Source organism: Aulonocara stuartgranti (genome assembly GCF_965226115.1).
Source record: "Aulonocara stuartgranti genome assembly, chromosome: 9".
Taxonomy (NCBI): Eukaryota; Metazoa; Chordata; class Actinopteri; order Cichliformes; family Cichlidae; genus Aulonocara; species Aulonocara stuartgranti.
In genome coordinates, this window is record NC_138960.1 from 17,850,979 (window position 1) to 17,874,732 (window position 23,754).

Here is a 23,754-nt window from a genome sequence, read left to right on the forward strand (position 1 = left end):
ATAATTAGGCTAATCCTTTTGATTAGAGAGTCCCGAACATGATAGGTTGAACCAAGTTTGAAGAATTAAGAGAACAATTGATCAACATAATAGGTTATGGAGGCGTAGCAGGGGATGAAGGAAGCGCGAGACCAAAGGGAACCAATCACAGAAAGGGGGACCCCAAAAGAAGCACAGAGCACAGAGAACCACAGTTCCAGAAAAAAAGAAATATTTTTTTTGACTTGCTGGTTTTTATTGGTTAACCATTAATAACCTCGTAATCCTGATGACCTTTGTTATCCTATTTTGAAATGTTTCTTTTGTATGTTCACTTTGTAACTGCTGATTTGCTTTGTTCATGTGCGTATGTCACCTTAGCACTTGACATTAGTCTTGTGACTTTGTCCTTTAGAAGAAAATATCATCTTCCTGGTGGAGTTGACAGCTTGGGTATATTCGCTAACAAAGACTGCCTAAGCACACCGACAGGACATGACAGTAGTTTTCAGGGTGACATATTTAAAATGGATTATATCCTGGCTGAGACTTCTGGTCTTTTCATGTGGGTGTCAGGAGATTGGCAGTAAACAGAGTGTGACACTGATTTTAAAAAGAAATAGTCTGCTCAACCTGAAACTCTGACAAAACCAAATTAAAACTTCCCATTTACTGTGATGGAAAATGTAGCCTGGAGTGTTGTTTTCACATTACTTGCAGTGCCTGAAGGGGGGAATGAACTCTGGTATCTCCAGCTGTAATTATTTTTGAATTATGTGCATATGTAATAGGAATTTTTAGGGGGTTTAGGTAGAACTCAGGAGCACGACAATGCAGACTCACTTTAATCATGACCTAAACCTTCAAATCCTACAGTTTGAATGGGCCACATACCACTGCATTTCACCACATATCCATCCTGACATCACTGTGCCCTATTGAAGACAGATAAATACACACACACAGCAGCTGTAGCTAAGTTTAGCTTCCATCGGGTCACGGTGGAATATTCAGAAACAGTGGTGTAGATTTAACCACCATATGGGAGAATCTGACACTATGTGGGAAAGATTAAAAATACTTTGTAGCTTCAAAAAAAAAAAGGAAAAAAAGGTGTGAGTCTGTTTTTTTTTCTCTTTGTGAGTAGCCCGTGTGCTGAATTTTAAACTGGTGTAACCCTTCCATAAAACAAACACACCAACGCGGACAAATACACACTCACCTCAGAGCGTGAGCCAGCATCTATTCAGAGACAGCAATCATAACTCAGAGCAAAACGTACCCTGCAAGATCTTGTAAAGTGTTCAATAACGTGCTGTTTGCATACTGATGTGCATTTGTTTGTGTATTAAACAAAGAGTGGCACCGCGGAGTATAGCTCAGCATTAATGAGATGACAGTAAACACATTAGTTAACTTGTAGCCTGATGCTTCATTATCTCTCTATTCTTTACGCTCACCATCGCCTCCTATCTCTGCATAAAAATAATATCATGACATCCATCTGTGTGATACTGACAGACTGCAGGTCATAAAAAGGTTAAATGCCTCCCAAAAGGGCACGGATAACTCTAATACCAAAAGCCATGAAGTACTTCTGACACTTGACAAATCTTTGACAGCCTGGCAAAACTTCCGCAGGTTTGATATCTACCTCGCGCCGCATCTGCCGAGTTGTGTCTGTGCTACTATTCCTGTCACCATGAGAGTGCAGATTGGTGGCATGCCCTGGAATCTTGGTCCCAGACTGTAGCAGCTGTATTTACCAATGAGTTCATCCACTGGGTTAGACACTAAAGCCCTGCCAGGCTCCCTCTCGGTCTCTTTGGGTGTGGGGTCAGGGTGTTTATCCATGCATCTCCATGCTCGCTGGTTGGTTGGTGTGTATGATTCATGGGTGATACTCCCTCTTGGAAACGGAGAAAAGGGCAGCAGACAAACTCAAAACCAACAGAGCCGGGGTATCAGGGCAAGAGACATGAGGGCTTTGGGATGGTTCATGTTAAAGTGCCAAAAAGGGGGCGGGCTGTAGCATTGTCTGTGTTTGCAGGGGGCCATTATTAACCTCCGCATCATGGTGTCACATGCTCGCTGCTGAAGGCAGAGAAGGACAAACACACAGATGGAGAAAGCTTGCCAAAGGAGACACACTCTTTCCTGCGCCTCTCATTTCCTGCTTCTTGCTCTCCGACTAATATCCAATTCTTTTTACACTTTTTTGGTGCCGGCTTGTCAGCAACCTCTTTTTTTGACTTCACTCTTCAGCTTTTCCTGTGCTTGCTGTGTTTAATGTTTCTTCACCGTTGCTTCCTGGCTCCTTCCTGACAAATCTTTTTCCTTTAACTTGCTTTCCCTTTTTTCAAAAGTTTCCTTATCTTCCTTCCATCATTTCCACTCTCTTGTCTGCCGTCTTTTGGATGGATAGCTACTCTGTCCTCTACAGTTCTTCCCACAGAACCGGACTTCTCTCTGGCTTCCAGCGCCTTCGCTCACAGAGGAAGATGTGTGATGTTGTCTTACAGGCTGGCGGCATATCTTTTCCCTGTCATCGCGCCCTTCTAGCCAGCTCCAGTGACTATTTTTGGGCCCTGTTTGGAGAGACTACTGCAGAGAGATTAGCAGGCTCCATTAGCCTCCCTGCGCTAACACCAGAGGGCTTAGATGCCATTCTGGACTTCCTGTATTCAGGTTGGCTCAGCATCTCACCCTCCACACTTCCTGTTGTCCTGGAAACAGGCAGGTACTTGCAGGTGGAAACAGCTGTGGCGATATGCGAGCGTTACATGACTGATGGTTTAAATGCCAAGAACTGCTGTGACTATGCTAACCTGGCTGAGCGCCACGCCCTCTCAAATGCACTTGAGGCTGCCAATCAAACCATTGCCATGGAGATGGGAAGCTTGATACAAGAAAGCAGGGACGAGCTCCTGACGTTGAATATCGAATCACTGTTGGCGGTTCTGGATGCTGATGAGATACCTAGTGTTAAGGAGGTGGAGCTCATAAAGCTGGTTCTGGATTGGCTGGATGATAACGGGCCCCTCCCACTCCTGAAATCAAATCTTTTGTTGAGTCGTTTGCGCTTTGGATTGGTCCCCCCGTCTGACCTCACAAATATCAGCCATGCCCACAGAGCCATGGCCACACCTTTAATAAGGAGCCAGCTGACACGAGCATCCGAGTACCACAGGCTCGGTTCAACTCAGCCCATCAGGCAGAGCCGGCAGACAACGCTTAGAGCATCACCCAATTGCGTGCTTCTTGTGGGTGGCGGGTCCAGCACTGATTGGCCAGAAAAGCAGGTGATGGCGTTCGATCCAAAGAGGAAGAGGTTTTCATCTTTGACTTGTGTTCTTCCGCTGAGACTGAGAAATCCCTGCGTGTGCTCAGTGGGAGGTTTCCTCTTTGTGATTGGAGGAGATGAAGTGAAAGAGGGAGATGAAGATGAGAAAAGGCTTGTTACTGTAGCAACATCCAATCAGGTGTGGCGGTACGATCCTCGCTTTAGTTGCTGGGAGCAGGTGGAGTCCATGCTGGACAGGAGGGCACAGTTCACTTGCTGCGTGGTAGAGGATGTTATTTATGCTTTGGGCGGACGACACACACGACCAGACACCAACACACATGCCTCTGTAGCTTCTGTGGAGTTTTATGATATAGCCACAGGAGCATGGAGGAAAGGGCCACCAATGCCTCAGACACTTTACGGCCACGCCTCTGCTGTGCTTGACAACAGCATCTATGTGTCAGGTGGTGTTCCGGGTAACTATAGTTACACTCAGGATGAAAGCAGGGAGAGCAGCAGAGAGGTCTTCTTCTGGGATCTTAAAGGCAGAGTCTGGGAAAAGAGGGCATCCATGTCCATCGCCAGGTTCAGTCATCGCTTGGCAACTGCTCATGGCTACATCTATGCACTGCTGGGGATGTACGAACCCTTCTGTGATATTGAACGATACCATCCACAGTCAGATCACTGGATGCGACTCAAGCCGCTTCTCACTGGCTCCTTCAACTACGGCATGGTATCCATGTCATCTGGGAATCTTCTGGTTTTCGGAGGGAGAAGGTGGAGTAACGGGCAGGAGGTGGTTGTGAAGAGTGTGCTGGAGTATGATACAAAGAAAGATTGCTGGAGAGAGATCTGCCAGCTTCCCAGACCTCTCACTGGGACTGAGTGTACGCTGCTGCCTCTGCCAGACTAAAGAGCACAAAAAGTGAGAAATGTATTTTACAAGTGCTGAGAGCCAGTTCCTAAAGTGAGAATTTCACTTTGAGTGGGTGTAATATGGTATCAAAATGCTGAGCAGATGCTTTAAAATCAACCACAATGTAGTACATTTTACCCCCATTTTCCCCAGGCTGTTCAAACTCTAGGTTTTGGGTACTAAAACACAGAAATAAGGATATTGCTCATAGTTGAGCAATAGTCTTTGGGGCCTGTGCGGGAAACTAGGTTGGGGGACATGAAATGTTTACTACCACGCAGCCCTTAACAACTTCCTCAGTTGTAATACTTTTATTTTTTAATATTATTTCTGGTCTTTCTGGTCTAGGGAAAAATATCAAACAACTAGTTTTCTCCTACTAACAGCTAGCCTAAGGCGTGTTGTCTACACTTATTTGCATTTGACACATGAAGGTGTACAGCAACAAAGCAGTTTGGTTAGCTTAGCATAAGGCACACAGCCAAACACAGTATATAATTTTTAACACTTTTATGTCTACATTGATTAAAGATGTAGCCTAAGGTTTCATTTAATTCATTTTAAGCTAGCTGTTTTTTCTGTTTCCAGTATTTATGTTAGGCTAGGCTAGGCTAACCTTCTTCAAGATAATCCAAATATTTCTGATCTAGAGTTATATAAAAATCCCAAACAAAGCTCATATCTTTTTCCTTAATAGAAACCCTAAAGGTTTTAAATATTTTGTGTAATAGGTGGATAAAGGCTTTTCTCTGGTTTCATTCTTTAAGAAACCTAGCAACTACTATTTTGTAAGAATTATTTGTAATGTCTGAACGGATACACTCACCAAAGACTTTTTTAGAAACACCTTTCTAATACTGGGTTTGGATTCCTTTTGCCTTCATAACGTTATTCTTCATGCATAGATTCAACAAGGTGTTGGAAACATTCCTCAGAGATTTTGGTCTATATTGACATGATAGCGTCATACAGTTGCTGCATATCTGTTGGGTTCAGGTCCATGATGCTATAATTGACTGATTAGGTATTGCAATAACATAACATTTGAACACTTGAAAAAGTCGCAAGTGAGCGTATAATCTTCATAAACCCCTATTTTTTTATGACAAACAAAAGGCTAATGCTGGTTAGCCATAGCAATGCTAGCTGATGTCCCTATCCCAGCTTTTATGATAAATTATTGTTTACTGCTGCTTAGTTCAACACTTGTAGATTTTCCAGAAAGATATATGAGAAGACCAATAAATATCTGTGTGCGTGTGCGCCCGCGCCCACACGTGCATGCATTTGTGTTTGTGTTAAATATGAAGCTAGTGCCAGTAAAACTAAGCTTATATTAGTTTAACAGAAACTTTAACATAACCTTTAAAAACAAATCTGATATTTAGAGGGGGTTTTTTATTAACCAAAGTGACTGTTTTTTTATTTTATTTACAAATTTATTTTAATTTAATTTATTTATTTATTAGGTTCGGTTCTAATCCTGCTGTCACGTATTTATTTAACATTAAACATTGCACCATAGATTAGAAAACTGATCAGTTACATGTGTAAGCTATTTATGACCAGCAGTATCAAGGGACAGAGTTGGCGGGGAGCACACTGAGTAACCTCTAATGTTTAAGTGTATGAAGTGTAAAGTTTCAGAGCTCTAATATGTGTCTGTCAGTTTAGAAACAAACAGCAACATTAAGTGTATGAAGTGTAAAGTTTCAGAGCTCTAATATGTGTCTGTCAGTTTAGAAACAAACAGCAACACCGAGGGCAAACTGAGCAGTAACACCAATATATTACTGGCCACTTGTGGGGATCAAATCATATAATTAACAATTTCTGTAGCGTTAGACTCACTAATCTTATTTACAGCAGGAGCAATGTTGTGTTTTACTGTATATAATCTATGTTCTTTATAGATCCTTATCATATTGTCTCTGATTGGAATAGCTGGTCAATTTTGTGCAGTCAAATATCAAATGGCCCTTTTATGTGAGCTAACACTAAGAAACCTTGGCTCTGTTGAACTTGGCTATGTTAAACTTCTCAAACCAGAGCTCTTTTTGCCTTCTACAGTGGCTCTCTGAGTGAATGAATATGAATATGAAAATTGTGTTTAAAAGTTAAAAGCAGTTAATCTTAGTTAAGTTTTAATCTTCTGTTAACTAAAAAGTACATCGCACCCAACATCTATCACCTGGCTTATCATTTTACTTTAACTCAACCTCAATAGCAATGCCTAGCATGGGGATATATATATATATATATATATATATATATATATATATATATATATATATATATATATATATATATATATATACACACACATATATATATATATATATATATATATATATATATATATATATATATATATATATATATATATATAGTCCTGAGTTTCCCCACCACTTATTGGATTCCAAAGCCAAAAGCCAGAGTGGAAAACAGAGAATTTAAAATACAGAATTAAAAATTAAAATGTAACAATTTGTGGATAGATTTCTTTGCTTTATTCCCCAGTGCTGCTGGCTTACCAATAGCCTTGATCTGTAAACTTTAAGTTAATATTATTTTTACAATTTGTAAAATGATTTAGCTGTAAAATTTGATTAATTTGAATGAACACAGGTTGAATAATGAAACTCACATGTTCTCCAGGTGGCATGGTTTTACAGCATAAATAAAGAGGATGTTTAAGTTCAATTCAATCAATTTTTTTTATACAGCGCCAAATCACAACAACAGTTGCCTCAAGGTGCTTTATATTGTAAGGGAGACCCTACAATAATACATACGGAGAAACCCAACAATCATATGGCTCCCTATGAGCAAGCACTTTGGCGACAGTGGGAAGGAAAAACTCCCTTTTAACAGAAAGAAACCTCTGGCAGAACCAGACTCAGGGAGGGGCGGCCATCTGCCATGACTGGTTGGGGTGGGGTTTTACTTCCAAACTACTACAAAGTACAGCTAAGTTCATAATTCTTTTTAATGACCACTAGGGATCAACTTTTGTAGTTGTGAAAAAGTTTTCTGTCCTAAAGATTTCATACGAAGCCAGGCATTGACCTGGCTTCTTATACCTGTTTATGTACTCAGTCACCTACTGCATAACTCATTGGGTCCATTTTGTAACAATCAAAAAGAAGAATAAATCAGGGTATGCTCATTGGCTAATGACTTGTGAAATTGTTAGCGAACGAGCCAACATGGCTCGAGGCTTCAAAATGGGATTTCACTAAGCAGTGGAAAATGGGAAAGTGGCTACATCTATGTTTTATGCTGTTTATGTTCTTTGCTATGACCCAACCTCCTTGCTCTAGAGATATTCATAAAATTATTCTAACTAACTCAGTATGAAGAAAAGATTAGCATTTTCAACTAAACATCTCACATATAAACTATACAGGCTGAGCACTGTGGCATTTTCCTTGCAGCTCTTTTGAGCATATGCCAGATTGATTCAGATTACTTTTAGTTCACTGAAAGTTAATTACAGTATGTAAGTATGTAAAAGGGAAGGGTCACCAAATATTCCAAAGAGTGTCACTCCAATGTAATTGTGTGTTAAGAAAAACAAGGGCTAAGCTGTGTGATAAATGGGATTTTTGGGAATAAGCAGAGGAGGTAAACAGATTCAGTGTGAAGAAGGTAACACTCAAACAGATGAGTTTTCAGGATGAGGCCAAGCTGCGGGATGAAATAGAGAAGTAAAAAAGAAAAAAAAAAAACCAGCCGATAAGGTGATGAAGGTGAGGGTGACAGTGCTGAAATAACAACAACAGCAAAACTAAGGAGAATATCTTGCAGAATTTGCAGATAGAAATTGTAAAGTGTGCAGCATTGCAGCTTACCTATGAATAATTGAAGTTTTCTATTTGATAGATATAGAAAGAGCAGCAAAACAAGGATGTTGTGTGAGACTCTTTTTTTGTTTTCTTGTTCCACTTCATCTGCACTGACAGTCAAATGGACAAAGAAGGATGAAGCTGCAGAGTAGAAAAGCATTAGAGAGAAGCATCTGCGTTTCTGGGTAATAGCTTGGTAACTGCTGGAGATCATTACTGATGCACTTTTGCGCTTGTATCTGTTTCCATTTAAGTCTGAATGCACACTGTGCTATCTACAAAAATATTACTTATTTAGAACACCATCTGAGTTAAATGAATGTCTGAAAAAAAGAATAAAAGTGGAAATATGAAATGTTAATTTCAAGCTACCATGCTCTAATGTGTGATTATGACAATATTACATCAGGAAAGTTCTCACTGTCACAGCTGAGACTCAGCTTTTTTTTTCCTTTAATGCTTTTTTGTCACCAAAAAAGGGTAAATTTAGTTGGACAGCCACTCCTGGTGGCTCCAGACCAGCAAGCTGCCAGAACATCAGCTTTTATTGAACTTTTTACAGTTGCTGACGATTAATTAATTAGATCTGATCAGCAGCACCTGGTTGTTATTTATCTTCTTAAGAGTAATCAAGTTAATGCAGCCTAACAGTGCACCACATACTGTGTAGCTAAGCTAAATATAAGCAATTTTAGCCACATTTATTTGGTAGGTACTTTAGATAAATCGATTAGATAAATTAGATACATAGATTAGATAAATCTATGTAGATAGCTACAGAGATTTAAATTCCTAAATGACATAAAGAAACCAAGTACCAATTTGTACTTTACTGAAGTATTTTTATTTTCCCAACATGTCAGAGGGAAATGTATTTTTTCCACTAGGTCCACAGCTTCTATTTGTAGTAGCTACCATTTAATTTATAGAAAGATTTTTTTGTTGAGATTTAGACATAAGTCTCTTGCATCAGGAAGGCATTCAGCATAAACGTGTGCCAAATCAAAACATGTAGATCTATCCACTGTGGCAACCCATTGTGAATAAAGAGGATGGGCTGTGGGGACTCCAGCCTTCATATGACCTTGAATCGGATAAGAGTCTAAGAAAATAGATGTTGTGTGATTTTTTTCATCCAATAAAAAAAACCTTTGGAAAGAACAAAAAAGTTGATTCCAACAATTCTGAAATGTAAATCTTGTCCTGACATTGTAAAAAGCAATCTTTAGATCTCTGACAGTTTTTCACAGGAAAATGTCCAAAAAGCTCCTTCTTTCTTTTCCTGTCAGTCATTTCAGATTCTCAGATTTATTCGGATGAGGACCAGTAAACTTAGCTTCTTAAATTAAAATAAAACAAGCTAACATATGCTGTTTGCAAATTGATCAGTCACATATGCTGCTCAAAGAAGTTAAGGTACCACACGATTATCACAGTATAACACAAAGTGAGTCAGGTACTCTTCAGGGAACTCAATCTGTCCATTTAGGAAGCATACATTTTTGGAGCAAATGAAAGTGACAGAGAGGCAACAACAAGGCAACGCCAAAAAAGGGAAAGGTTTTGCAGGTGGTGGCCACAGACCAGCTCTCTCCTTATCCTGCCTCACTGATTTTCCTCTAGTTTTGCTTTTTGCCAGCGTCCTAATCGCTGGAGCGGTAACTGCAGTCTTCAGGTTACACAGATAGTCCAGCTCGTCAAGCCATCACAAAAATATTTGCTTTATGTCCATGGACAGTGTCATATAACATTGTATTGCAGGTAGGATGTGGACCCAGACTACAGGACACTGGAGACAGTGCATGAACACAGCTTTAATGCTGAAGATTTTTCAAAAATGCACAAATACAAAAACAAGGCAGGGCTGGAACCAGGAACAAAAACAATAGGAGTCTAGGGGAAACCACAGAACAAGGGTGCACACAGCCTAGAGGCAGGGAACAAGGGAAGACTCAGACAATAAATATACACCAGGTAATGAGGGAAGAGGAAATAGGTGGGAGCACAACTTGAAGTAATCACAGAAGACAAGACAAGGGAAGCAGAACCAAATATACAGCACGAGAGACTGGAGACCATCAAAATAAAACAGGAAACACCTAACACTGAGGCAAAACTGACACAGATAAAAAAACACGGAGACACGACTAAACAAGGGAGGCAAGAATACACAGGAACTCAAGGAAAGAAATATGAACCAAACTGAAACAGAACTAGATATGAACCAAAACATGAGGGAACTGTGCACATGCTACTGTGCAAAACTGAAATGGCCGACCAAACCACAGAACACAAAACCCTGAGTCTAACAGTTTAGAGGATATCAGGAGATGGGGTGTTACATGAGGAGAGCTGGACAGGGCCATCGAGCCAGCAGCAGCATCAATATCTGCTCGAGTGTGTGAGGAAAAACAGGAGCACTGCCAGAGCCCTACAAAGTGACCTCCAACAGGCTGCTCGTGTGCATGTTTCTGACTAAACTATCAGATAACAAGTGAGGATTTGAGAATACTTCTGGCTACCAAAGGAAAGCCAGACAGCTTGATATCCCTGGAGTTTAACTAACTTATTATACTGTAATAATAAGCTGTTTTATTTATGTATGTATTTGTGCAGTGTAATATGTAGAATAAATTAAATTTGTCACAGGGGAAATTTATTGCAGAAAGTCCTTGTTACTTTTACATTCATTGGTACTTTTTTATTTGTGGTACTTTTACGTATATAGCATTTTAAAAAGCTGAATTTATGATATCAATACGGACTAATTTTCACAGAACAGACCACAAAAAACACTTTCAGCGAAATGACCAACATTTTATTGATCCATCCTCATCTTTCAAGAGAGCATATAGAATGATTACATAAATAAATACTGTTTTTTTTTAATTAACCATAATTTATAGATCGAACATTAAACAATCTTTACTCGACGACAGTCTGTCCAAAAAGAAAAAAAAAACTGAACTAGAATTAGAGACTATCTTCCAAGACACTTAGTTTGCGCTCTATAAATAGAGATCTACTGTATGTAAAGATTTCAAACACAAAAACAGGAAAAAGAATACTGTTTTCATCTATAACAAAGACATGCTACTACAACCAACCACGGGCAGCAGCAGAGAAAGAGCATTCAGTCTATGTGCTTATTATTGTGTGTAGTTGTGTGTGTGTTTATATGTATTTATGATTGCTTTCATAGTTTTGTGCATTGACTTTGAGTATTAAGTCTTTTGGCAACAGCATAGCCTACAAATAACAAACTAATATATTTTTATTAGATTCATATTTCAGTTCCTATGCAAATATGGCCTCATATTCTCTATGCGACATGCAGGATACAGAGAGCCAAATGGTCTCCAAGGAAAAATCCACCCTTAGAAACTTTTGCATTCTTTTAAGTACTATAAATCTGCGATATTCAGAAAATCTTTCTGTGCTAAAAATGTCTCTTTGCTTTTTTTTGTTTTGGTTTAAATATTTTTGGAGGCTTTTGGGGCGAAACAGAGTAACTTTCCAGAGTTCATACACCTGTATTACTAGGAGTGTGGATGCCATATAAGGCACTGAAAACCAAATGAAAATAACGTCCATGTCTGGAAGTAGCAGTTGCCTAAAAACTAGATAGAAATGCGCTTTTATTTAAAGTTACATTTGTGCAAATTCAAAAATCTACAATAAGATTTGGGTAGATCTATAAAATTTCATATATCAATGATATTTCGGCTTAGAGAATTGTAGTGTACTTTTTTGTAAATTTCATGTATATAATGCGTCATGTATTAAAAAATGTAAAAAAAAAAAAAAGTTTTGTGCTGAAAAAATATCAACAAAATTTGACACAAGGCTAGGCTATACTTGTGTAATACCACTTTGTACCACAAGATGATGCAGTGAGTCAATGTGACCTTCATTTAACGAGGCAAGTTATAAAGACTCTTATTTATGCTGCAGTCTCAGTAGGTAAATCAATAGCTGGACATTGTAACAACACCAAAATTATTAAGACTGTGTGACACAAACTTGTGAAATGAAGTTCATTGGCATTTTATTGTCTTTGAAATGGTTGCTTCAGGGATGGGGAACTAATCTGCAACCATTTGCATTAGGTTTCTGTACTCAAAGCAACCTTAGTGAGTAAAGACGGAAACAAAATAATAATAAGATGGAGTCAGTCCGTTGAATGGTGAGAAGTTGGCAAATATATTAGATCTGTGATAATATGGTCGAGGGTATTGCACGCTCAAGTTTCGTAACTACTTACAATCAGCCTCTGACAGAAAAAAAACCTTACCAGGCACCCACCAAATTTTCCTAGCTGCATAGAGGTTGTTAATCTATCTTTACTCTAGTGTGACTGAGCCAATACAAAGGTGGCCTACAAAAGGCAAAATATTTCCACATGTCCAATGGAAAAATGTCCCCTTGTGTTGATGAAAGTTTCACTTAAGGGTAATATCAAAGAGGTACATCTGAAGTAAAAGCTTTTATCTGGTATTATGTACAAATACACTGCATAAGAAAAACCAAAACTCTAGTGCTGGAGACAGCATGATTCTATGGCTTTCATCCATCAGTTCACTGCATTGTTTCAATATTGATAGCTCTTAAAAATTTTGAGGCGATTTCTTCAATTTTGGCACCTGAACTCAAGGATAAACTGATTGGATTTTAGTGCTCAAGGGTTGAAACACACTTTTGTCAATAACCTGACAAAATTTCATATATCCAAAATGTTAAATTAATGTTAAGACAGACATGGAAGCAACTTGACTGGGTAATGGAGGGAGTAATCCTAATTTGACTTGCCCAAATTGTGGAAGATATGAAAAGTTGGATTTATTTACATGAAAAGAAAATCATAGCAAACAGAACCTGTGGGCTGAATCTGCCAATCATTGGTGAATTTCTTGCATCAGTTCTTCCCATAATCACTGATGTCAATGGTTCAAACTATGGGTCCAGTAATTTTGTGTTGACTGGTGCCATTTTTGGGTAGGAAACCAGTTCTAGATTGGGAGCTGGCAACTGCACATAGGTGGAACAGAACTGTACTTCTTTTACTATACTATATATAAACATTCATATCTGCAAAAGCTAAAAAGAATATTCATCAGTGAGAAGCTCTCTCAGATTTAGGAAGCTCCATCTATAGTTAGACCAAGTTTCTAATTTTCAGTGCAATAATAATTATAATGCAAGACAAAACCTTTTATCATCATTGCAAGAAATGTTAAGTAAAGCCATGTAACATTATATTTTCCTCTTTCTGTGGATGGCACCTAGTATTTGTTTACATGTCATTAAAATGCAGCTTTCAATATGTATACAAAGTAAACGAAACATTAGACATTTCTAGTAGCTGTTTTTGTTTTGCAATTAATAAAAGTATCATTAAAAGATCCTATTTTATTTACTATTGTGTAAAAATTTTAAAAGAAACTTGAAAACTCCCTTGATCATTGCAAGCTTTTATTCTCGAAGCAACAAGAATAACTGTTGTTCTCTATTTATGCCTGTATATGTCTGTACAACAGATTTAACTGCATGTAGTGTTCTATTTTTCCAAATGTAAAAACCACACTGCTTTAATGTGCATATGCGACGTTATAAAGCAGTAAATGGCAGTTTCTGAAAGACATACTGTGTTTTTGGAGTGTGAACTGAAGTTCAATAATAAAGCAACAGCAGATAATGGGCTCCTAACTACACCATGTGATGCCTGATGCATTGCTAGAAAAGCATTTGAGGGTGGATTTTTCCTTCAAATGGGTCCTATTCCAGGAGGAGTGTGCATGCTTCAGGTCCAGCCCAGCACAGTACACGAATCTACCAAACCAGCACAAACAAAAGTCTCTAAAACTAGATAGAAACTGAGACTAGTGTTTTGTTTTGTTTTTTAAAAAAAAGACCTTTGCTTATTGTTGTCTACTGTAGCACTCACTGTACAGTAAATATCATCATAGACATCAAGTATAAGGCTTGAAAGAATACAACGTATGTGGCTATTAGAGCGTCTATGAGACACTGTGCAGTCACAGTATGAAAATGGCACAATAAGCAAGATGGAGAAAGATACAACTCTGTAATCCCACTGGATGAGAAGTCTGTATGAAGATGATGAAGATCCTTCTTTATATGGTTTTCCATGGAGAGTATTTTAGGTACGCAGCACAAAAGCTAACATATAATACTCAAGAATCAGTGTCAGTGTCCACCCTCGAGCCATCTGGAGTGGCATGACCAATCAGCTCGAAGACTGATGTGACACGAGGGTCTTCGCAAAAACACGTCATGTTGCACTTGTCACACGGCGGCTGCTCAAAGCGCATCTCTACTCTCGCCTCTCGACTCAGTTCGTCACTAAGATTTCTCCGATCGCAGCTCTGATGCCTCAAAGCATCAACTGCAATTTGTTCAACTCAATCCAAAATCAGCTGATGAGAGCAATTTAAGCGTGTGTGTTGCTTTTGCTTTTCGCGTCAGACGTGCGTCTCAATGTAGGAGTGCGTGTGAGAGAGCGACGGGGTGAGGGGCGGGCCAGGATCTGAGTCGGCGGCCGAGTTCGGCTCCTGAGTGAACAGCTCCTGATAGGCTCTCTTCCACTCCTGGAACTCTGCCGACGACAGCTGGGGTTTGGCCAGCAGCCTGTCAATCAGCGCTAGTTCCCCCTCCCTGTCCTATGGGGGATGCAGAAACAGAGGAGGGGCGGGTCACTTTTCAAAATATCGCTCTTCTTTAAGACGCAGACACACGGAAAGCAAGACACACACTTAATGGGGATACACTAAGATTTGGGGAGATTTGACATGTGATCACCTTGCATAGAACACTTAAAAAACAACTGTTTTCATCCGTCATTGTTCTACTGAATATATTCACTACCTTCCATGTGTATTCACAATGAATGCATGGGCTACTTTTGAAGTAATTCAGTGTATATAATTTGGTAAATTTCAGTATCGCATTTTGAAACACCTTTAAATTACTACTTAGTTCATCATTCAGCACATTATCTACTATTAACTAATCCACTCGTAGGACATTTATTAAAACCTATTTAAATTAATATTTAATATTCTTGGGCAGTATGCAGTATATTAAGGCACTAAATACACTATTGTTAATATATACTGATGCAGTAATGCATTTTAATTCCACAATAGTAATAACTTTTGCATGATGATTACCACAAAAACTTTTATAGAAGAACGATGTAAGCATGTCAAAGTGTTGACGTTTCTCTGAGTTAGGACTAAAAGAAGCATCAAAATAAACACAGCTACCAATAGTAAAAGTACGAATTGTGAATAAAAAAATACTATACTGTTCAACTTCAGCTAGAATAGCCTAGTGTTTGATATTATCATTAGATACTGCTTGATAACTGATATGACTATATCATGAATTACTATGATTAAAATGATAATTTTTAAGATGATTATTACTATTATTAGCAGTAACAGTAGTAGTAAGAGTCAAAATATAATACTTGGCTAAATGTAGTTTCCAAGTGTTGTAACAGACCCACTTTTGCTACTATTTTAAGAAGTAAAAAGGTCTTATTGAAAAAAAAAAAAAGATTGTAAGCATTTATAAAAATGTATTATTTATTTTATTTATATTAAAAACCTATTAAATTCATATTTAAAACTGGGTTTGTTTTTTGAAAAGTCACCTTTTTCCTATCATAATACATCAGAAAACTAAAAATGTTTCTGTTTGACAAGTTACATTCTTCAGATGCTAATAAATGAAATAATGTTTTTTAACTTTTTTTTAAAGCAATGATCTAATTGTGCGATTCTAATTGTAGATGTCTAATATTTGTATTAGCCCCTTTAAAAACGAGTTCCTCTTTGTTTGATAAAAGTTAAACACATTCACTGGATCTTTCTTTCTTTATAACTTATCTAAGCCTCTTTGTTCAAGTGACAGTTAATGAATTTGAAATGCATCAGCAGTTACAAACATTTTTGTGACAGCACTGTCAACTTTCTTTTCTAAATTACATGGGAAATCATTGTTAATAAATTGTGTATAATTGAAAGGCAACGATGATATGTTGCTATATGACAGCGGTATCGTGATGGTGAAATATACATTGCTTCAGTTAATGTTCAGTCAGTAGTAGATTATTTCTAATTTAGCACTTCATGATCTTCGACTTTGTGCTGAAGCTGTTATTAAACACAACACATGAATCTCTTCTCTTGTTATTCCTTCTGCCATCACATTCTCATTCAAATGTATCATGTTGTTTTGGTCCAATTTTAATGTGCAGAAACACACAAAGAAAATATGAAATCCTTTGTTGTTTCCACAGCAACCACTGCAGATATGTTGATGCTGCCTGAACGCACAAATCCAACCTGATCCCTTGTAAATAGCAATTAAAATGTAGCCTCTACTAGGGTCACTGTGGTGTCTTCTGAAGATTATTTGTGAAACTTTTCATCCATGCTCCCCCCAAAGCTTGGTATATACCTTTAAAAGACGCGAGACAAGCAAACAAACACATAAGCTTCCCCACCCAACCAGACAAAAAAAACCTGATGTACCTGCAAGCAATAAAGCCTCCATGCCCTCACTTGCCATCCCGCCCCCATACACGGAGGAAGCAACAAAGAAACAAACTCTAGAGACATAAAAAAAACAGCAAAAGAGCCACCCAGCCTGGGAGCATCACTGCTGCTCAGACAGCATGAAGCAACAGACGGCTGCTTGACATCTGAGGACTCTGAGGAGACACACTGTGACAGATAACGCCACTAAAACTAACAAGACAGACATCTTCCAGCACATGAGCGGTGTTTGTGTGTGCATCACAGTCAGAAATTATCATAAATATACAATTATGAAATAAATCCTCATGGAGAGAGCCATTCTTCTGTCTTATCATAGCTTTAACAAATGTTTTATTTTTGAACAGATGAGAAAAAGTGTTTCTATTTTACAAGCAGCACGTTTTGCCTTGAGGTCAATAGCCTTTGCACAATTTCTGAAGTAAACCATTATTTCAAGAAATCTTACAGTTCAAAAGGTTTGTGAAGAAGGAATGGGGAGGAGGCAGTTTCTGATAAGATTTTAGAGGAGTATGACCTGTAAGATTAATAATATGAGGTGAAATACAGTGTTGCATTTCACAAAAATTGAATTCTATGGAAGGAAAATAAAGTTCAACAAAACTGACCTTTTGCTAAGCTCCAGACTCAAAAGTGTCTGTTCCTATATGCCTTTATTGTTTGTGTGAGTACCTACTGGCAGCAACTTCTCTTACTGAGGTCCATTTCGTTGTTTTTAGTAAGCAAACGTCTGTTCCCGAGAGCAATTCTGTTAACCATCGTGTTGTGTCCTAGTCAAACGTTTTACAGATTTCACAGAAGAGCTGAAAATAAAGCCAATGCAGAAATGCCTCAAAGCTGCAGCTTCTCAAAAGGCCCTTTGAGGCCGCCTCCAATACTGATTCAATCTCCATAGATTCTCAAAATATCCAAATTTACAGCACAAATAAAGATGTTTGGAAAAATGGATTTTGTGTTTTTAGCATGCAAACTGTATCCTTCTTTAAACTCGGTTAAAGGTTAAACTTATGGATCATTAAGGGTGTGGCCGCTTTGAGTTTAAGGTTATGAGTCTCTACTGAAAGACACTGTAAGGAGTCGTCTGTACACCTGTTTTGGCAGATATAGTTTGGTTTGAGGCTGTTCACCAAAATTAACATCTCATTGGCTAACAGTTGCATACCGAGCCAGCAAACACAGATGACAGGATTTCTATACAATTTTGCTTTTAACTTCTGTCGTAAAATACTTTTTTTTTATTGCATTACTTTTCTCCAGCAAATATTTTATCTAGAGAAGGGGTCTCGAACTCCAGTCCTCGAGGGCTGGTATCCTGAAACCTTTCCATGTTTCTCTTTTCCAACACACCTGAATAAAATTAGTAGGTCACTAGCAAGAGTATAGAACTTGACTGCATGTTGAAGTGGCAAACACTAATCCTACTCAAGTAAATTTAAGTCAATGTTAAGTGTTTGGAAAAATTTACTCCTAAAAGTACTTTTATTGCACCATGTTCATTCACTCACGAGCTGCTGTAACATGAATCAAATGGCTGAATTGCCACCTAAGTTCTATCCAGTTGTTAAGTGATGACGTGGCGAATCCTACTTCCGGGCCTAAAGTAGTCTGCGTTTAATATGGCTTTTGTGTTGTTAACATGTTTAATGTTATGTATTTTCTTCTATTTAATCTCAAAAAGCTCCTAAAACAGTCAGTGATCACTGTTGACCTCCCTCAGCTTTTATTACCGCTAATCATTTATTTAAACTCAGTTTTTAAAACCTTAGGATGTAACTACAGCCCAGCCCAGCCCATGCAGCAGTATATGAATGACTAACCTCGTATTGTGGATGGATTATCTCAGTTGTTCTCCTGGCTGAAGTTTGGTCCTTTTACAGCATCCTGCCATGCGATTACATTTGTTCCTGACCACCGAGAACACTCACGTTAACTTTTATCGAGTGGAAAAAAAGTTAGCTTGTTTATATGCTATGCTAACATAGCTGTGTCGCTAGCGGTCACGTAGCACATCATTATATACCAGCTAGCCAAACTTCAGTAAGCCTACAAACGTCACTGCTGTTTAGTTCTCTGTCTACATTTATGTTGGAAGTGATAACAGAGCTGTACGTTTTAATTTGTTTCCAAAACCCCCAGTCAGGACATGCTATATTGTATTTAGATAGAAGCTAGCGAGCTAACTTCCTGCTAACTTCTAACTCCGTTAAATGTCATAAATTCCGTTTTCATGGATGCCTGGATGTTAAACTCAATCGTTACACCTGGTAGAGCAGAACGCTGATCATTTTATTATAGATGAAAGACTTTAGGCAGTTTTTCAACTCTCAGTAATGCCATAGTGATCGTTTGATATATGGACCTGTAGCGGAGTTTAGGCCCAGACACGGCTAGTGACGTCAGACTGAACAACCGGATAGAGTCTTGCTAATGTCCTACTAATTGTGTTCAGGTGTGTTGCAACTGGGACACATGGAAAGGACACCGGACCTCGAGGACTGGAGTTCGAGACCAGTATCCCACACACATACTGTCAGTATCAGCAGTACACTGCAATAGCAATTAATTTTGTACAAGTGAAAATAAATGCACCACAAACATCAAAAACAACTTTAACTGAAATGTTAGTTTTTTTTTATTTCTTCAAATGTGGTAAACGTCTTGCTTATAAAATGTTTGTACGCTGGTTTGTTTTTTATAGTATTTCAAATGGCCAGAAATGCATCACACAAACCCGGTGTCTACATCTGTACAAACATCGACAAGAGTTTGGGTGAGAGGTTAGGGAAAGGTCAGTCGTCTCGTCAGAAATTAAAATCCTCCTGTGCCTCTGTAAGTGTGCATGTGTTTGGCGTGCCCCCGTGCTCGTCTTGCGCATGTGTCTATATGAATGAGAGTGAGGACCAACCTTCAACGTGGAGGTCAGTATGCGGAGGCGGTGCAGGCGCTCGTTGAGATGAGGGTCAGCGGCCCTTCGGAGAAATGACTGCCTGAACTCTGACTGACCTTTGGACTCCGACCCCCGACCCAGAGGACAGACCCCACCCTGCTCGCACGCACGAAACAGGTCGCCCAGCGAGGCACCTTCACTGCCACCTTCAGAGCAGTCAGAGGGGAAACAGAGACCCGCACATTTAACGTTGAGTTGAACTCTTTGCTTCACATCTGTTACAGGATTAGAAGCTAAAAGGCCGGGGAGCGCCTTAAGTTATATCTCAGATCAACCACTGGAGGACAGCAGCACACCTCGACACATCTACGACATTGTGTAATGATTTGTATTAGTCACAGCAGGATTATTAATGAGGAGAAAATCCTGTCAGCCTCAGGGACACCCTCATCACTTTGGCAGTTTTATTTCCTTGCTCACATTATAATTGATTGTTCAATCCATTCCCTAACAAATGCAACATATATCATGCTATTACATAAATCAGTCTTATTTACTCTTGCAGTCCTTTCTTTTCATATGCTGCTTGCCTCACCTTGGCAACAGGAGCACCGTGGTGTCATTAGCCTCATTAGATCAATGTATGACTGCAGTGTGCTCTGCTTCAAGCTGATGATGATTTAAATGGATATGTCTGTGCCTGAGAGCAGTTTTTATATATGGCACATGTGCTGACATCTTCACCTTAAAAAGAAATTTCCTTTTTCCCCCTCCCCCTCAGTCTCTAGTGGCTGTCATTCACAGCGAGACACATTTTTGCGCTCTGCTGTTACCCAAAAAATGCATCACTGAGAGCAGCACCAGCTTCTTCTACTGAGTTAATCCCCAACATAAAATATTTTGTCCTTCAGTGAAATCGAGAAGGTCAAACATGCAATTATTTTTTTCCAGATTTGATCATTCCAGCTCGTTGTGTCAGTGGCTAGAACTAGCTCAGAATTAGCTGTCATTGTATGAAACACCCGAGCCCCCGTTATTATAGAGCAATATTAAGTACTTGGAAGTATTTTCCCTCATTGAGCTCTTGCAGTGAAAATAGCGTGCAGCACATAGCAATTCAACAAATGTCATGAAAACCAGACTGTATATAAAAGCTAGACATAGTCATCGTGGCATCACCCATTGGTTTTGGACTACAGAAAACCTCAATCTTGGTGTTTTTGCTCCCACAAGTTACTGAATTTGAAAGCCCTAAGTTATAAGCTAAGGGTAGTGAGCATGTGTAGCAATCTGCATCCAAAAACCACACAGGTACAAAGCATAGACACGGATACTGGTGCTTAGAAACCGATAATTGGTGCTTAGTAACAGACTGATAAAATACTAGAATTTCACTTAGAATGAACTGTAACTCGCAGCAGGCCATATCATTTTTGGCATTTAATTCAATTAAATGGCTCTAAAAGGTTAAAACACAGCTTTGGGCCAGCCTCAAGTGGTCAAGAGAGGAACTGCAGTTCTGCAGTGGGGAATTTTGCATTGGCTTTAGTTTTCATCCACAGACGTGGCTGCTTGCAGTCTCATAGCAACATAATGAAATTCTGTTGTTAAAAGAAGTTTTCAAAGTTTGAATTGTGAGGCTTTTTTCTTGCTTTCAGACAAAGCAGCAACCTCACTAATGGCCCTTAAAGAAGACCATGTAGCTTGGGAACGGCTGGTTTAAACCATTTGTGCAATCCTTTAGGAGAGCTCATTATTCTCCCCTATATAACATTTCATATGTTTCTCTGTTATTTGAATTTATTTTTTTCTAATGCAACACTGCTTGTTTGGTAGCTAGTTTTAACTGTTAAATTGCATCAATGTTCAGATGTTGTGGCTGGTTCATAGTCTGATTTAAAGTATTTTCGCTTTATTTTTATTGCCTAAAATCTCTGTGTACTGTATAATGAATGCTGCTTTTGTCTTTACTGTAGTGTTGATTTGGTGTTAAAACATAGTGAATAAAAATAATGCTTCCGGATTAGCTTTAAGCTCTCTGTGCCCTTGTAAGCATTTCACACCAAAAGCCTGATCCAGCATGAACTCACCGTTGTGTGTTTGCTGTTCTTCTTTTGCAGGCGGTGCGAGGAGCGTGTGGAGGTTGCTGTCTCGTGGCAGTGTGAAGCTGCGGGGTTTCCCTCCCTGGGTTGCCATAGGAATCAGCCTCTGCATTGCCATGGGCAACGGGACATTCCTCGGAGCAGGAAGAGTGTAAACGGCTCCGGCCATCATTGAGCCACCACCTGGCTCAGCAAAGACGGCGTCCTCTGCAATGAAAAGAAAAGAAAATTGATTTGCTGTTATTTGAGTCATGAATGCAACATGACTCATTTCTTTAAAAGAACACTCTGTTCAATACAGTAACATTTATTTTAAATATATTCTGACTGAATCAGAGACACATTGCTATTCCAGCTTTAAAGCCACTGTCCACATTGGAGCATCAGAAAGAACACTTAACACATACATTACTATTAAACACAAGATCATATATAAAACACACAAGCTTCAAGCTGCATCAGCAGCTGCACAAAATATTTGACAAATATCATTGCAGGCAGGGGTCAAAGTTGATTTTAATGAGGGAGAGCTGAAGCTGATGATCACAGATGATAGCAGACAGTTTTCATGGGGGCGCTTTCTTGAGCAGAGAGTAGTTCCTGTCAAAACACTAGAAATTCTGCTCTGTGTATGGACCTTTCAAAATTTTAATGGCAGACTTTCTGGAAAAGCTTTCTTGTTCTTGGTATTAATAAAATAACAATCTAAGATATAGCAAATTAAAAAAAAAAAACACTTTTTTTGCAGTTCTGTTACTTTTAGTGAAGCAACCATTTTGTTAAATTTGATGGGGTAAAAGTACAAAGGTATAATATACAGTATATATAAGTATATATAATAAGTCTATATTTCTATATAAGACACTGCTATACAAGACCATATTGTACAGAATTAATTATTAATTAATTAATTCACTCATTTATTTTATAGCTCAGGGAAAAAAAATGACATTCCTGGTACAGGTAGATACAGTATTGAAGATGGACATAACTAATATGATGTCATGTTATCATGATGTCATCCACTGGTTTCTACAGGCTTGTTTTGAAGCCTCAAGATGAGCATTTCCACTGTTGTCATCTTGTTTTTAAAACAAATGTGATAGGAAGGGGCGTGCCTTACTGTGAAATTGATTGCTCATTGACTCTATCCACAACTATCGCCATCTTTTGGCCTTGAGATAAAATGCAGGCTTAAGGCACTTTCACACTGGTTTAATTTTTCCAAGCAAATGCTACGTCTATGTTTCATAATGTCAGTGCATGGAATAAGAGTTTGCATGACAGAAAACAGAGGGTGGAGACATAAAAATTGAAGCTGTACTTTCTTTTGGCCGAAACACAGTCACACCATTTAACCTACATGTACCTCAGACATTCCCCTCTTGAAAGAGCTGGACTGCCATAGATGTTTACTGTATACTAAATAAGAACAATAAAGAACTGGTTGTTATCAAGCGAGCTAGCTAAATATGAGACACTTTGATTTAGATTTAATAACTAATGAAAAACAAACTTTACACTTTATAATTAAATGACACTAATCCATTTTTAGATTTTTTTTGCCATCTTGGAAAGAATATGTTTTTTCACCTATATTGCAACAAACCACTATGAGGGGAAGATCTGGGAAACATGTTGGTGTGCAGAAACACATTGGGTTTTCATTCTTTCTGTAGAACATAATCACAGCTTAAACAGAAGTCACTAACACTGATGTGTTCAAGCAACTGAATTGGAATTTGGGCACTACCAAGTGGTCCAGTTTGAAGGTAGTGCAGTCCAGCCTCGGTCAATGGCGTCTCAATCAGGTCCTGCCAAGAGCGCCTCTGCGATGATGAAGAGCGGCCCGGGGACCCTGTCTCACTACTGCCCCCAGCAGGACTGGAGCGGTACTACAGAAAACAACAGATAAACAAATTATTCAGTAGACTTACCAGATGCAATCAAAGCATGTGGTCCCATATGAAGGCAGCTCCTATATTACAAATTGTAGTTTATTGTTGGTAAAATGTATTTCTCTAAACATAATATGCTAATTAGGAAACAGTCTGTTGCACTATATTCATCATCTTCTAGAGTCTGAACTTAGGAACAAAATCTATTTGATATAATTTATACGGTAATTGAAATCAAGAGTCCCACACT

The 23,754-nt window shown here is 38.7% G+C and overlaps 2 protein-coding genes across 5 annotated transcripts in view; one reads left to right on the forward strand and one right to left on the reverse strand.

Annotated features, from left to right (window-relative positions):
• The window catches only part of cnksr2a (connector enhancer of kinase suppressor of Ras 2a), a 121,392-nt gene that overhangs the window by 11,079 nt on the left and 86,559 nt on the right, over positions 1-23,754 (reverse strand). For 2 of the 4 annotated variants that reach the window (XM_082546442.1, XM_082546440.1), the window contains 4 exons: positions 23,360-23,501; positions 21,595-21,813; positions 19,523-19,710; positions 10,923-14,712 (listed from right to left, as the gene is read on the reverse strand). In XM_082546442.1, the coding sequence (XP_082402568.1) occupies positions 14,515-14,712; positions 19,523-19,710; positions 21,595-21,813; positions 23,360-23,501 (747 nt within the window). In that variant the 3' untranslated portion in view covers positions 10,923-14,514. Of the gene's footprint in view, positions 1-10,922; positions 14,713-19,522; positions 19,711-21,594; positions 21,814-23,359; positions 23,502-23,754 lie in introns of those variants that run through there. The other 2 variants (XM_082546441.1, XM_082546443.1) reach the window with 2 other exon arrangements.
• Positions 1,820-4,181, forward strand: klhl34 (kelch-like family member 34; the record flags this gene model as incomplete). Its single annotated transcript, XM_082546458.1, has 1 exon — positions 1,820-4,181. The coding sequence occupies exon 1, from the start codon at positions 2,397-2,399 to the stop codon at positions 4,179-4,181; it is 1,785 nt and encodes a 594-aa protein (XP_082402584.1). The 5' UTR covers positions 1,820-2,396.